General features: G+C 45.8%; 2 protein-coding genes across 3 annotated transcripts; both read right to left on the minus strand.

Annotated features, from left to right (window-relative positions):
* Positions 1–1,792: 1,792 nt before the first annotated feature.
* On the minus strand, positions 1,793–10,945 carry FAM151B (family with sequence similarity 151 member B). Of its 2 annotated transcripts, XM_086629121.1 has the most exons (6): positions 10,927–10,945; positions 10,697–10,822; positions 8,724–8,889; positions 6,178–6,395; positions 4,273–4,408; positions 1,793–2,040 (listed from the first exon to the last, which is right to left on the minus strand). In XM_086629121.1, the coding sequence occupies exons 1-6, from the start codon at positions 10,943–10,945 to the stop codon at positions 1,890–1,892; spliced, it is 816 nt and encodes a 271-aa protein (XP_086485247.1). In that variant the 3' UTR covers positions 1,793–1,889. The 2 variants fall into 2 exon arrangements, with proteins under 2 accessions (XP_086485247.1, XP_086485248.1); XM_086629122.1 differs by lacking the exons at positions 10,697–10,822; positions 10,927–10,945 and adding an exon at positions 9,394–10,193.
* A 2,871-nt stretch (positions 10,946–13,816) lies between these two features.
* Positions 13,817–14,879, minus strand: LOC147526373 (E3 ubiquitin-protein ligase Topors-like). The gene is given in 2 exon segments (XM_086629805.1): positions 13,817–14,734; positions 14,736–14,879. Coding segments are annotated over 2 exon segments (1,062 nt in total).
* Positions 14,880–15,159: the final 280 nt, after the last annotated feature.

The raw sequence follows: 15,159 nt of genomic DNA on the forward strand, positions 1-15,159 counted from the left end.
GCTGTTCATTCAGATCCACATATATTTCTCAGTGATACTTTTTCCACGATGTCTGGGAATTACTGATAATGGTTTTTTACTTAACAGTTTAACCAGTTTTAACAAATTCTAATACATCAGGTGGGAATTGTTAAGTGGGAAGAAGGTTTCTAAATAACAGAAAAGTTTGCCAGTGTGGACACGAAAAGGCCTAACCAACTGAAAGACAAAAATCAATAAATGTAATTGCCTGCAACAAGGAGCTGAAACAAATCCAGGGGTCCATTGCAGTCTATAAATTGTGGAAGAAAAGGACAAGGAGATACTCTTGTCTTTAAATCTTCTAGAAGTAAACGTACAGCTAGGAAGTATCGCTGCTTCTGAATGACCAGCAACATCTTGAAATGAAATCTATACTAAGCCTAAAACTAGTGTTTGATAAGAATACTACAAAAACCCCTAGGCTGTCAAATGGCACCTTTCACTCAGTAAATGAACATGGCTACAGAGATCTGTCCCCGTGAGCTATTTCCCTTATATCCCTCGAAAGCAAATTCTGTTATTCCGACACCTGCCTGATCCACTTTGGCTAATGCAGCTACGCAGCATCGATTCCAAAAGCCCCTAAGTGCTTCTTGTTCAACGGTACATCCCAGAAAATAAAAATCCCTGAGCTACACTACTTCCTACTGATTTATCATATGTACTATACATTCTATAGCTTTACCTGGAGCTTTGGTAATTCACATATCCTGTTCTCCCCCATGGGGAGTTAAGTGAAAGGGTCATCACCCAGAAAAGGACACCGCCTGATCAGATCTGCTAGCATGCCTGTTCATGCAATAGCTCCTGAACCTGTTTTAGTTACAATGATCTGGGTTAGAAAATGGTCCTCGAAGTATTTAAAATATTCTCCACAGCTATGGTCAGTTAGGAAACAGTTAATCTCACCTCGTCCCACCTATGTATAGCAAACTGTGAATGCAAAGCTGAAAGAAACCAATGCCATAAAGAACTGAGAGGTTCAATCTGTTCAAATCAGATCATGTTGTCACAGCAGCCTGAAAAGTCAATCTTTTCTCCCGGTTCCTTAAAAGGAATCACACTGCCAAACTCAGCCTTTTGGTGATTATTGCCATTCATACTGACTGTGTAAACTAAATTAGGCCCTGTGTTTAACTATTCCAAGTGCAACTAGGTTGTTTTCTTCCTTATTTCGCAAAGTGTTTCCTAATTTACTCAAGTGTATCTTAGGAGGTGACAAAAATGATGAAAGCTCTACCCCTCAATAATGTAAAAGAATTATTTGCTAAACTTGCCAAAGGAGCTAGAAAACAACCAGGAATCTTGAGTTTTAATGACTGCAAGAAATCACCATGTTTCAAGATTTAGGATTAAGAACTGTAGCTGACTCTTCTATCACAGTTGTACTAATACCATAAGAAAAAGGCTGTAAGAACCAAAAAATGCTGTAAGTGACTCTTTAGTACTAACAGCGTGTCCAGTGTCATGTAAAACATCTAAGTTAAAAAAAAAAATCGTGCATGTGAGAGTAATGGGAAAAGGAGGGCAAGAAGATGCCAGGGTGATGTCTCTTCACAGAACTGGCTTTCATTTAGAAATCAGAATCGCTTCTGTCACTGTGAAAAAGAAACGTGTAATGTTTGGCAAAAGACAACACCACATAGCTTGTATCTCAATCTGCAGAGATTTCAGTATCTGTATTCATTTTAAGGGATGCAGAAGCAAGAGAGCCACAAAACACCTGGAACAAAAGAGGTCGGACTCTTCCTGCAGGTGATAAAGAGGGCTGCATTTTATTTTAGTTCTTCTCAAAGGGGAGTTCAGCACAAAGGGGAGTTCTTCTCAAAGGGGAATTGCACGTTTAAAGGGTACCTGCTTTGTATTTACTATTCCACTCCTATGGCTTTTTTGAATTCAGAATTTTGTGGCTCTAAGATGTCATAATAAACCCTACTTTTATCAAAGTTTTCACGGATGTAAAGCAAATCTTCTACAGAATACACATCTTCTTTTCCTGTCCAAACAGTGAGGCTGTATCTGTATCAAAAAATAGGAAAAAAAAAAAAAAGAGAAAGAGAAAACAGAGAAAAAGGAGTATGTAATTATCTGAAGATACAGCACGTAAGACAGACAGACATTGCACTAACAAGCTCCTGGAAATATTCAGGACTATGGTATCTTAATTTTAGGAATGTAATTAAATACCAAAAACTTAATGTCCTTTAGATTTCAAAGTTAAGCAACCACAAATGATGAACTATCAGCATTAACAGTTTTATACATCTTCCTCACTCCTCTATAGCTCTACTCACCTCCTCACCCTCCTACATCCAGGCAAGTCATCACCCTCTACCCTGCATCTGTGCCACAACTGACAGCACTGAGAGTCTCTCCAATCTTCTTGTTACCACAGTAACTTCAAGTCACTGGGAAAAGCAACTACTGGATCAAAACACTCCCCCCCAGCAACAGGCATGATCAAACACATCCTAGTTTGCACACAGGGCACGCAGAATGCTTGGTACAGACAGACTAGCTGAAGAATACGACTGACGGTCTTTCAACAAACCTCTGTTGGACACATGCAAACTAGAATTTGCAGAGTCTATTCCTTTGACACATTTTTTTTCCTCGTTACGGAGGTAGGTCACACCATTTGGCTCCAGTCAAACTTCAAGTTCTTGCTCCTAAAGCTAAACTTGCTCGAACTTCCCAAGAAGGACTGCAGAATTTTTAAGACGGACAATCCTACACCACCCACAATTTATCTGTAGCCTGCTCCTTGTGTTAAGCGATCTGCCAAACCTAGCAAGGACTAAGATAAAAAACATCCTAGGCAGAGATCCAGCGAAGAAATTTACCAGACTAAGCACTGAAAGTTTGACAAAGTAATAAATAGTCACAAGCAGAGCATTCTAACAGAAAATAAGAGGCAATCTCAGGTACAGGCGATTTGCATGTTCTCTGCTTTGTCACCCACATGACGTGCAGTGATGCCGTCTGGGGGACTGAATGTACCTTCTGTACTTCAGCACATGCACTTTTCTCATTAATTGCACAGACTTTGTTGTAACTCCTCGGAAAACCTGAGAAACTTTGACGTATCATTTAAAGTTAAAAGTCTTATGCTCCACAATCTCCATCTGACAAATACTTCATCTTTCCCCTTTCATTATCAAAACTGTATTAATCTAAAATACAGGTAAATCAGAATTTAGTTGTACGGCAGCAAAACTAGCTCAGGAATTTGTGTCTTCTAATCATGCCACTAAGAAAAATCAGGAGGTTTATGCTGAGGTAGAGAGAAAATATGAGTATTTCAGTGGGAATAACGCCTGTATCCAGTGATGACTTATTTGACAACAGCACAATTCACCAGACGTACCCTTAACAACAATATTTTGAAATTAATTTCCCAGTGTTGAACATTTAATTCTTATTTCTCCCTCGATTTACCACTATATATGAGAAAAAAAGCACTTTAGCTTTTCCACCCTGTTGTCTCTAACTACTCAGGAATTTTCCATATGTGACACCCTCTTAATTTTTCTGTCTTGGCCTTTGACCTTGGTTGGTGCTTAAGAAACAACTGTATTACAGTGTAGGTAGGCAGAGTAGGCGAAAAAGATGGCTAAAAGACAACACGTACAGAGCTGAGTTTATTCTCATTCTACTACAAGTAAATAATTTTTTTCTATGAAACCGTTACGGGTTTGTAAGAACTATTTTTAAAAGGAAATACTAAGTCAGTGTTTGGAAACCACTGAACGTATTCCAAGTACCTAAGCAAAATCAGCTTTGTAGCATGCTCATTAACTTCCAACCTAAAAAGCGCCTTTAATATTTTTGCATCACATTATTACAGAAAATATAAACACTGAATCCACTAAAAAGTATCAACAAAACACAAGTATTTAAACTGAATTAATTCCAAATTGCAACACCCGACTACTTGGTCTACTTAGCTACATCCGTCTTATGAAACGTTTACTGTGCAGCTGGATTACAACCCTCCACAAGATTCACTACCTATAAAAGTCATTTTAAAAGAGGCTTTTGGATTGTTGTTATTTTAAAGAAACGAGTGGAGACCACTTCTGTATGACAACGCAATGGAAGAACTGAAGGAACTAAAGAACTGAAGGGATAAAAAAAAACATTCTCAAGATAAATGTAAAGTGTGTATACACAGAACTGTGCTATATTTAATGTCAACAATTATGTGCCTTTGTAATGAAGACAGCTCAAAAGAAGGCCCCTGAGACTTACCTGTCCGATTGTCGCAGTAACCAACACAGCTCAGATACCGACTGTCGTACTAATGCTGCTCTAACCGGGAAAGTTACAGGCTGGGAAAGCGTCTCGCATATCTGAGCCATTTCCTTCACCATCGCCCAGTCATAGCCTACAAGAAAGACCACTTGACTGAAAAGAATTCTTCACAAATATGACTCCGTAAACACACAATCAATTCTAGAACGGTTAGGTGGCAAGATAACACAAGAGCAAACACGGGTGTTGTGAAAGTCATGTAACTCTGAAATGAAATGAGCTAAATAATTATAAATAAAAAATGTCATCGTCCCAGAGGAGAAAAGTGATACTTATATGGAAAAACAACCTTATTTTGATAATCCTTATTTCTATCAATCGCAGTGTTACTTTACGTACAGCTATAGAACGCAACCTTTTCCAACGTCCAGGAAATCGTATCTTTGCTCTTTCTCTAAAAAACAGTGTTGCCACTGACTTCCACAGGGACTAGTTTTAACTTGACAGTGACCCTTATCAAACAGAAACCTTTTGAAAAATTTAGAAAAAAAAAGAATGAATGCAATAGAAGACTTTAAATTAGAGAGAAAGCAAGCATGTGAAATGTTTTGTACTTTAAAAAGGCAAAAATCAAGCCATCTACGCCACTGTTTTAAAAAAAACACCTGCTGTTGAGCTTTTTACCAGCACTGGAGCTAGTCAAAACCGTATTTAGTATTCTCTTATTTCTACAGGCTATGAAAACCTTAACTTCAATAACAACAGCTAATTTTTTTTTTCTCAAGTACCCATACCCAATGTTGTGACTGAAAATACCTACAGCACCAAATCTTAAAAAAAAAAAAGATGATTTTGTTGAGCAAACAGCAACTTGGAGTGGAGATCAGTCAAACAGGCTGCTTATTCTCCTGTCTTACAGTATATCCTTAATGAGCATCACCATAAACTGAAATTTAGAACGGAGATAAAGTCATGTTTATTAAAAAAGAGTACTCAGTCCAGTACTTCCACTACTGATTTCCAGCAACTTTGTACTGCACTGAAAATACTTTGGACAAAGTACTATACCGGTAAATAAAATCGCGTACAACAAAATCCTCGTGACACAATATTGAATCTTGCTAAAGAAAAATTAGCAGTCTGGAAAGGTGTGTGATTTTGCCCTTGCAGTCACAGACAATATTGGTGGGGACTGCGCTGCTGCACACCCATGCACGTGCGCTAGAGTAAAACACCCTAACAAAGCAGCTACGAGAACTGTGGGAGGAGGCCTGTGAAAAGGACCCTAAAATAATGGCTACGTGTTCAGGATCGACGTTCAGGTTAGGGATGAACAACAAGAAACTGCAACTGGATTCTCAAAACCAAGATTTAAAAAAGTTACTAACATCAACAAATTGCAAAAGTTATCAGAAAAACTCAGTTATTCAGCAGAAACGAAATGTTAAAAACTATGCTGACTCTCAAGTTGATTTCAGTTATCTACTGCAAAAGCACACCGACAGGGTTTTCAATCTCCAGCTAACCTATCTTCCTTCAGGAAATGTGCCAGAATTCATATCACCCAACCAATCCTGCTAGGATTCAGCGAGCAGACTACCTGAAACAGGGCGTAAGCAATTTGTCCCCAAAAATCCCTCAGTACATGCAAAGGAGCTGAAGAACAAAAGACTGATTCACAAGACAAGTGTCAGCTTCTTCCACAGTTCTGCTGCAACTCCACCATCGCACTACCTGCTAGAACACGCTATCAAATACAGACCAACAAAGAAGACAACGCGTCTTACACGCGCTACGATTTTCCAACTAAACAGGTGGCATGTAACTTATTTTGAATCAATTGTGAAATGAATTCGAAGAAAACTGGCTATGCAGTGTGAGCATTAGATTGTCTGTCTTCACCTTTATTGTGTTTGTCAGCGCGCCAGCCAGTTGTCCACCCCAGCGACAAGGTTACGTTTGGGAAAAACGAAGTGACGGTGTCGAGGAACCCTTTAGCATCCACTACAGCAGTAGTTCCATTAGGTCCCGGTAGGATGTCCGCATTGATCCAAATGGGTCGCCTCAAATGCTGCTTCACGCGTTCAAGAAGTTCCAAGGAAGGCCGGACAGCTTCTAGGCTGCACAAACAACACAAAGCGGGGATGAGACGCCTTATTCCCATCGAGGATGGGAAACCTACAGTACCTCCATAGATGCAGACGTTAACAAAACTGTCCCTGTAAGCCAGAGGGCAAATGCTGAGGACCCTTTCTACCATCAGCTGACAGTTATTGCTGGTGGGAAGCAGGCCTCTTCTCTCCCTGCTGCCCAATATGAACTGCTTCACGGCTCTTATCGCACCACTCTTCTGATGCGTAACCTCTCAAGACCTGGATGTTGCTGAACCCTTAGGAAGGACGTTAATAAAGGAAGCCACTGCAGGCTCTAACACTTTTGTTTAGATTAGACCGTCGGGTTGAAGATACCTGAAAGCCACAAATACTATCACGAACCTAAATATAGTTCTCCCATTAAACATGGCCCTGAAGTTTACGTACCATTCAAAGGGTAGAAGTAACCACTCCCAGCATTAACAGTACTTTAAGAGGCAAGGCTTTGATCAGCAGCACTGTTTTTATTGCACTGCGTTTGGAAAAGTCAGACCTATGGCTGACTCCATCTTGAATGACTCTGGCATTTTTGAAGTGGGACTCTGAAGTCCTTTTGCAGAATACTTTCACTTCTGTAGACTTTCATTCCTGTAATACTTTCATTTCCAGCAGGAAATGGGATTATGTGGCCAATCAAGCTGACAGAGTAGAAATACACAAAATATTGCTTTTTAAGTGCTGCTGAAATCATCTCCAGAATTTCAGCAACAGCATCCAAAGAAGTATCACTCAAAAGAACATCATCACCTGTATCACTCATTTGACCATATCTCTGCTGTGTGCTTGTATTCTTTAAATGATTTTATTCAATCAGACTTTCATAACACAACATAATTTTAAAAGCTTTTTTAAATCACTGCACTTGGCTGGAAATTCCTTATGGAAAAACAAGAGGTGGTTGTTTTTACATTAATTTAAACAATAATTAAACTGAAGGAAAAAACCCACAACAAACCAACCCCCACAAATGTCTGCTTCTCTTGTTCCTTCCCTTATCTGTCCGGGCAGACATTTACACATTCTGTAACAGCAGAAAGACCAAGCCTGCTCACAGTTTTTTGTGCTTTCATGAACTCTCACATGAAAACTGTGATTGAACTACACAGAACAACAGGTACAAATCACATTTTACAACTATCTAGTATTTTTGTTGCATTTCTCTAGCGTACTTAGGCACTGATGAAGCTCTTTCATTTAATGTGGAGGTGGATTCTCTGTCTCCTGCCAAAACAGACATTGTACGTTCAAATTCAGACACAGCTGAAGTCAGGAGTTGCAGAGGTGTCTACCTGGAAATCACAGCTCACTTTGAATCCCATTTCGAACTCTGCAAGGCAATCTCATCAGGTTTTCAGGTGTATTTTCGATTAAAGATGATGGAACAGCTAAGGATTAAAATTCTACACGAACCTCTGAAAATTTAATTAAAAAGTCAGGCCAAAGAAACTGAATTTTCTTCAATATACACGCACCTCACCACGCAGAAAGCAAGACAACTTTTCTGTATTGCAAACCATGCTGAAGACATCTACCACCACATCACCTGCAGGAGGAGGTCAGATATTCCAAAGGAGCACACCTAATTCTTGAATTGAGACATCCCCAATAGATCATTAGTATTGGAGCGGATCAGGAAACAGAATCCCTCTCCTTCAGTGAAAAAAAATCAAAACTCTAGGAAACAAAAGATATTTGTGCTGGTACGGGATGACGTTTCTGAATTAGGATGAATTTCAGCAGAGCTGGAACAGAAGCTGGCTTTTCAGCAAGCTTTTCAGAAGCTCCTTGAAAAACCTCGATGCTTTCATTCCCTCTCCCTGGTAGAGAAGGACACCAAGAAAGCTGGATGATGGCAGGAGACACCTGTGTGCTGCCAGGCAGAGAGAGACCTGCAGGACTCAGCTCCATTCGCAACCTAGCAGCTGCTGTCTGACTTCCCAGTTGGACGGTTGTCTGTCCCAGTTCCTTTACACAAGCCGAAAACCGACAGGAGCTTCCCTGACAGGCACTATCGTTCCAGTTTCCCCAATGGGAAAACTTTGCTCAATAGCAACTCAGCAACAAATGCACTGACTCTGAAATCATTACCTGTCATTCGAAACACTTTGAAAGCTTTTGTTCTAGCAGTGCCTTTAGTAGTACTCACAAAGTTTCCCCGCATTTTCCGTGCATCACACTAAAGTGCACAATAAGAAACAGTTTGGTCTACTGTCGCCAATAGAGAGTTCGCGCTGCCGTACAATTGTTAGTTAGTCAGAACGCAAACCATACACAAATCTTCGTGTCTCCAGATACCTCTTAAAATCCAGCTTGATGCCTTTATTTGTGCTGACAATCTCTTTTAGCCATTCCTCCAATGTGTTGTCGCTGTCTGTTTCAGGTGGATGAGCCATGACAGGGTCTCCATTTCCTCCCTTGCCACCACGGAGAAGAACATCTGCTTCTATCATGTGAACGTCACCTGTTGATGTAAAAAAAAGAATGCTCTAACAGAAGCCAATCCAATAGTTTCAGTGTCTGCTCCAGAGTAACACTCACAGGGCACGTCCTTCTACGCTGGACCGTGCACACTTACTCCACAAAGACCCCCCAGTACGAGTTGCTGTCTGTGAAGCAACAGCGACGCATTTCTGCGGCACTTTTTCCACTGGACTCTTCAGAAATCTATACACACACAAAAACTGGGTTTTGTCAATAGGTTTGGCCAAGAAGCCACGATGTTTTTTTCAGAGGAACAGCAAAGTGAACATCCAAAACAGGAATCCACTCTTGCTAAATTTCCAACACTTCCCTCTTAGAAGAGGATTCCAGGCAGAGCCTTTTGGAGAAAAGGTGACCAGAAGACTTTAGCACTGGCAGAGACTGAGTACTCCCCTTGTCTCATTCACAAAACTGACCAACCCATCTCAGCCAAACCTTTCAAAAAAAGGCAGCCAACCAGCCGCATCTGTCACAAAAACGGTACCTGAAACACAAGACAAGCAAGTGGCATCTTAGGAACGCTGCAAGCTCTTGAAAACAGCTTTCTGTAACGAGAAGCATCCCAGAGCCCGGGCAGCGCTCCCAGATTTCAGAGAATTCAATATATAGTTACTCAGACTGAAATAACGATAAAAAAATATGCAATCGGAATCACACAGTCAATAGAAAGCACATTCCATACATAAGATTACATACATAAATCGCACATTTCCCCAATATTCACACCCATTAGACTAAAATTCACCAAAATAAGCTGCTCCCAAATAACGTGAAATACTTTCACCGTCTTGAACAAAACGGGAGGGAGCAAACCGTCCCGTTGAATCCAAGAACCAACCCTCAGTGTGTTACGTTACGCAACTTCAAGCCTTCCTAAAAAGCCCCAAAAGATCCACCCACACGAGGTCAAAACTAGCCGTGAATCCTTACCTGTTTTGCGAGGACGGGACAGGCTGTGCAGTACCGCCCTGACAAAGCCGTCACAAGCACCAGTCCTCATGGCACTGCAGCTGCTGTCAGTGGGCAGGCAGCCGGGGTGGAGGCACAGGGGGAAGGAAGGGAAGGAAGGGAAGGAAAGGAAGGAAGGGAAGGAAGGGAAGGAAGGGAAGGAAGGGAAGGAAGGGAAGGAAGGGAAGGAAGGGAAGGAAGGGAAGGAAGGGAAGGAAGGGAAGGAAGGGAAGGAAGGGAAGGAAGGGAAGGAAGGGAAGGAAGGCTCCGCTGCCTGCTGCCCCTTTAACACTCCTGGTGCCCAGCCTCATGTGGTGGAGGCATAGATAAGGGAAGGAAGGGCGAAAGGACTTTCAGTCAGGTCCTTCCATGTCCTGTGCTCCCCAGCGGATCCACAAGCAGAAGTGTCAGCGCACTGGCAAGGGCGACCTGCCACGAGATGCAGCAGGAAAGCACAGCGGCACCTTGACCACTGCTGCCCAGGCGGGCGTCCCAGGGAGCTGCCGTCTAACCCCGCGCGGCCACAGCAGAGGAACCGGTTCCACCATCAGCTGAAGCTTCTGCGCTCCGAAGCGCCAACACGTAAACACGGCAACGCTCCGCACAAGCTCGGCCCGAGTGCGCGGAGCCACAAGGCGCCTCGGCCGGCCGGCCGGCCTTCGCGGCGCCGGTCGGCGGGGACAGACGGCCGTCCTGCGGCGGGCAGACCCCGCGCCTGGCCTGCGGGACGAACCGCGAGCGCCCCACAGCACGGCCGGGCCCCGCTCCGTCCCGGCCCTCCCCGCCAGCCCGCGGCGGCCACCCGCAGGCCGGGCCGGCCGGCAGCGCCCCGCACTTACTTCTCGCGGCCTCCCTGGCCCGGGCCCCGCTGTTCGCGGCGTGGAACCACCTGACGGCCGCCCCGTCTCTCGCCCCGATTCGCCGCCGCCTCAGAAAGTGATCCACCGCCGCCTCGCTCCAGGCGCCTGCGGCGGCGGCCCGGGAGACGGCGCCTCAGCACCGCCGCCCGGCGGGACCGGGGGCACGGGGGGCGGGGGGGAAGGGCCGGGCCTCGCCGGGCAGCTCTCACCCTGCGCCTCCTCCGCCATCGCCTCGCCGGGGAGCGGGGTGCGCTCCTCCGCCCGCCGGGCCGCGCCGGGCCCCGCGGGGCTGCCGGCGCTCCACGGCCCGGGGAAGGGCAGCGACGGCGGCCGCTCCCGGCGAGCGCCGCGGGGAATGTTTCCGCAGGCAGCGGAAGCGCCGGCCGCAGGAGCGCCGCCCGCCGGCGGCTGCGGCGGGAGCGGGACGGCGAGGAGAGTCCCCGAGCAGCTGCAGAGAGCGCACGCAGCCACCCGGCAGGTGTCTCTTCCTTTTTCCGTCTTTGCTTTAGAGAACAGAGAGAAGACATCGCGCGTTTTCTCTATTCATGGATGAAGTTGAAAGGAAATCGCTCCAATCGAGCAGCATGCGGATGCTTTATAGTTGCTAAAACTCTGAGACCATATCTCACCTTACTGAAACTACTCTCCGTCTCTCGGTATCTTGAAAGCCAACCTCTCCACATATACGTGTTGATCTACATGCCTGCGTGCAACAATGTTTGACTTGCATGAACTCTTAAGCGACAAAGAAAAAATTCTTTGAAGACTATAGGGAACTGCGTGAATAAGGATTAGGTAGCAGACAACGTTTCAACTGGAAGACAGGAACATTTCAGAGGGGAAAAACTCGAATTTCTTCCCTTGCTTGTTAGCTACATACAGCAAATGATATATCCTTTAAAAGCCATTTCCATGGCTTCATTACTTTTCCATAAAGGAGAACTATTTCTCATCAGAACAGTATTTGAGTCCTTTAGGGAAAGTCTGCAGATAATAGACTGAAGAGATGCAGAAATGTACATCATCATTTGCATGTATTTTGTAGTGTGTCAGGAATATTCTACGTTCCACCCATCAACACAAAACTCTTTGGCTCCAGGAAGGTAACATTTTTCAGTGTATGGAGCTGGACGTCTTTGGGATGAGCAGAAAGCTCAGCTACCTCATGCTCAGCACCACGCAGCTGAATCTGGCCACGGGTGTCACCGTGCAGTCATGGTCTCAGCACGATTCCCTGTGATACTCAGGCAATTGGAAGATTTACTTGTGAAAATTGCTACAGAGGACAGGTGAGATGCTTTGCAGTGTCCCAACATGTCCTCGATTCATGCCGGTAGAGAGGATTTATCTTCTGCTTCAGAAGTACAGGTAGGAATACGTAAAGCAGCTCAGGTGGTTAGCTCAGAGTCCCAGCTTCAATCTTACTGTTCAGAGTTTGCACAGAGATCTTTGGGAAACGAGGTGAATGGTGGCAGGCTCGGTGCCCGTGTTGGATGCAGCGTTCAGCCCTGTCTTAGTCACGGGAAAGAGGTGACAAAGTTTGCAGATGATACTAAACCAGTCACAATAGTAAGGACTAAGGAGCAGTTGTGAGTAACCGTGGAAGGACCTCCCAAGAGTCACATTTGAAGGACCATTAAGGCAATTCAGTGTAGATAAAAGAAGAGGGATGTATGTGAGAAAGGATACGCATGCAGCTGTGCATACTCGGGCGCGGGCACCGAGGTGATTGCTCTAATAGCTAGTCCCATGAAAACACAGTTCATTGCTCCCGTGGAGTCAAAAAATAAATGGCATATTAGGAACTACTAGGACAAGAGTGGGGCATGGAGAATCTAAATTTTACACTGTATTAGCCCATGACGTATCTGCAGTTTGCGTACTGCGTTCTGCTTTGGTTCCTCTCCTCTTAAAATGTCGAGGAAGAGGACAAATTAAAGAGTGACAATGGTCTTAAGCCTGTAGGAGAAAGAAATGAAGGAAAGTTGACTGTGGAAGTATGTGGCAGAGGCCTGTGACTGGAGTGGAAAAGGAGACTTGAGGATATTTGTTCATTGTCTTGTCTTACAGAAGGAACATGGGGCTAGGATGTGGCAGGTTCAAAACAGAGAGGAGGAGGTGGTGGTGAGCCACAGCTGCACTGTCATTCTTTGTCACAGGCTGCTGTGAGTGCCAAGGGTGGCATTTACATTAGTTCAAAAGGGATTCAAAGCATACACACCCCCAAAAAAAAACCCAGAAAAACGAGCAGAAACCTATGTTGTTTTGAAGATACTTTCAGCTCAGCGTGTGTCTGAGCACAGAATCTGAGCAGATTTAATGATTCTGTTAAAAGGGCTTTTCTGTTGAGTTTGAGGCTTTTTAAAGCTTTTTTACATCGCAAACTGAATAGTGGAGGCTAAGATTAAAAAAAAGGTGGAAAAGATAGGTTACATTTAACTTCTATGATCAGAAGACATTTGGAACGGTTCATACAGGATTTCTGCGGGATTTCTGTGGGATTTCAATGTCTCCTTAGCATAGGTACTGCACGTTAATCTCAAAATGAAAATTTGGGATTGAATTTCTCTGAAAAATACGGCAATAGTCAGGTTTGGGTGACATGAGTGGCTCCATCTGTCACACCCATCACAACGCCTTGAAGAAACATTAGTTTACAATAGTCATTTATAAATTAATGCATACGTGTATTTCCCGCCATTTAAATGAACTCAAAACTGGTCTTCAGGTTGTCTGATTATACATCAGCCAACTGTACATTTTTCACTCCCGAGTTACGCAGAAGTTGTGTTGGGCATTATCGGAGTTTTCCTCCCTGGCCTGAGGAAGGCCGGGTCAATCCGTCACTCCTAACTCCTCTGTAAGCATCACCCTGGTGCTTTTTCGGAACCTCTTCCACGGCTGTGTCTGCAGCAGGATTTCCTCCTTGAGGAGGTGCTGCCCACATGGCTCCAGGGCTCCGGGGGCCCTTGGTCGATGGTGGGGATTGGGGGAATGGAAGGGCAGCAGGAGAAGGGAGAGAAAGCAGCACCAGGAGACTGTGTCAGGGAAATCAGAATTTATTTCTTTTTTTCTCAATTGATAGAAGTTGGAGGCCTGCTAGTGCTGGTGGTGGGGCGGTCTCTTGCAGGGTGGGGGAGAGTCCCGGGGGCTGGAGGACCTCCGCTTTGGGGGGCGCCGGGGCCCATCAGGTGAGTGGTCCCTGTCCTGACCGGGAGCGGAGGGTCTGCGGCTGCAGCCCTGGGCAGAGGGTCCTGCTGCCGCCTCCCCCAGCTCCTCCTGGAGCTGCTCCTGCTCTGCAGGGACAGGCACAGATGGCGTGGTCTCCGACATGCCAGTGTCCTCCTCAATGTCGGCGCTTGAAGGGCTTCTGGAGGAAGCCAAGTTGGGGGTAGGAGACCCCACCCGGGAGTTGGTGCCGCTGGAGCTGCTGGAGCTGGAGCTGGAGCCGGCCGCACGGCTCTCATCCTCCTCTCTGGCAGCGTGGGAGCGCAGCAGCCTCTGGGCCTCCTCGCTGCACTGGCGCACAATGATGTCAATAATGCCATGTGTCAGTGGTGCTGTGTGTTCCTCAAGGCACTCCTGCAGTCTCTGGACCATGAGTTCCTCGTCCGGACCACAGAGGCACAGGCAGTGCAGGATGATGTGCTCTGCACTATTTGCCACCCACCAGCGCGCCCCATATATTGCCTCCAGCTCCTGGCGCAGCCAAGGCAGCACGGGATTGAGGAGATGCCGTTCCCTTTGAAAAAGATCTGCCCAGACCTCGGGCAGGAGGCCACCCACGGTAGCCCTGGCGTCTGTCCCTGATGCCTCCTCCTGAGCTGGAGACAGCATCCCGTGTGGAGAGGATGGAGGGGACACCACTGGGGTGTGAGGGCTGTTCTCAGCCGGGTGGCTGGGAGTTCTGCCTTCCTGGCTACTGTCATCTGGCGACTCATTAGGGACTCTGAGGACAATATAGTCTTGACAGTCATCTTCTTCTGACATAGGAAACCTGATAGTCCGCATCCGTCCTTCTGCAGAGAGGGCAATCTGCTTTCATCTTTGCCCAACGCAGGATGCAGCCCAGGCAGAACTGGTGGCCACAGGGCATCACGTAAGTGACATCGTCTTGAGTATCTTGGCAGATGGGGCAGATCCACTCTGTCTCAGTCGCCATGTTTGTGCTCCACAGAGGGTTGGGAAGAGCTGAGGATGAGGAGCCGCTCTCCCTCGCTGGTTCTGGCGCTACCAAAGGGTGTGATACACTGCGAAATGAAGAGAGGCCATAGGCACTCGCTGTCCCGGGGAGGGGAGTAAGAAATGCCCAGGTCCCTCAAGAAGGACAACCTCCTGGCTCCCCAGGCCTCACTGTCTGCTGCCCCACGGCCACCCCCGGGGGACGTTTCCCCACACAGCTCACCTGCGCTGCTGCCAGCACACCCCGCCGTGCCCAGCTG

The sequence above is a fragment of the Tauraco erythrolophus genome, chromosome Z (genome assembly GCF_009769465.1).
Source record: "Tauraco erythrolophus isolate bTauEry1 chromosome Z, bTauEry1.pri, whole genome shotgun sequence".
Classification (NCBI taxonomy): Eukaryota; Metazoa; Chordata; class Aves; order Musophagiformes; family Musophagidae; genus Tauraco; species Tauraco erythrolophus.

What these genes read in the sequence shown, in the direction of transcription:
- FAM151B (XM_086629121.1), bottom strand. An exon ending in CGCTGACAAACACAATAAAG is followed by an intron (nt 4,409 to 6,177) that starts GTGAAGACAGAC and finishes TCTTTCTTGTAG; the next exon opens with GCTATGACTGGGCGATGGTG. An exon ending in TTACTGCGACAATCGGACAG is followed by an intron (nt 2,041 to 4,272) that starts GTAAGTCTCAGG and finishes TTTTTGATACAG; the next exon opens with ATACAGCCTCACTGTTTGGA.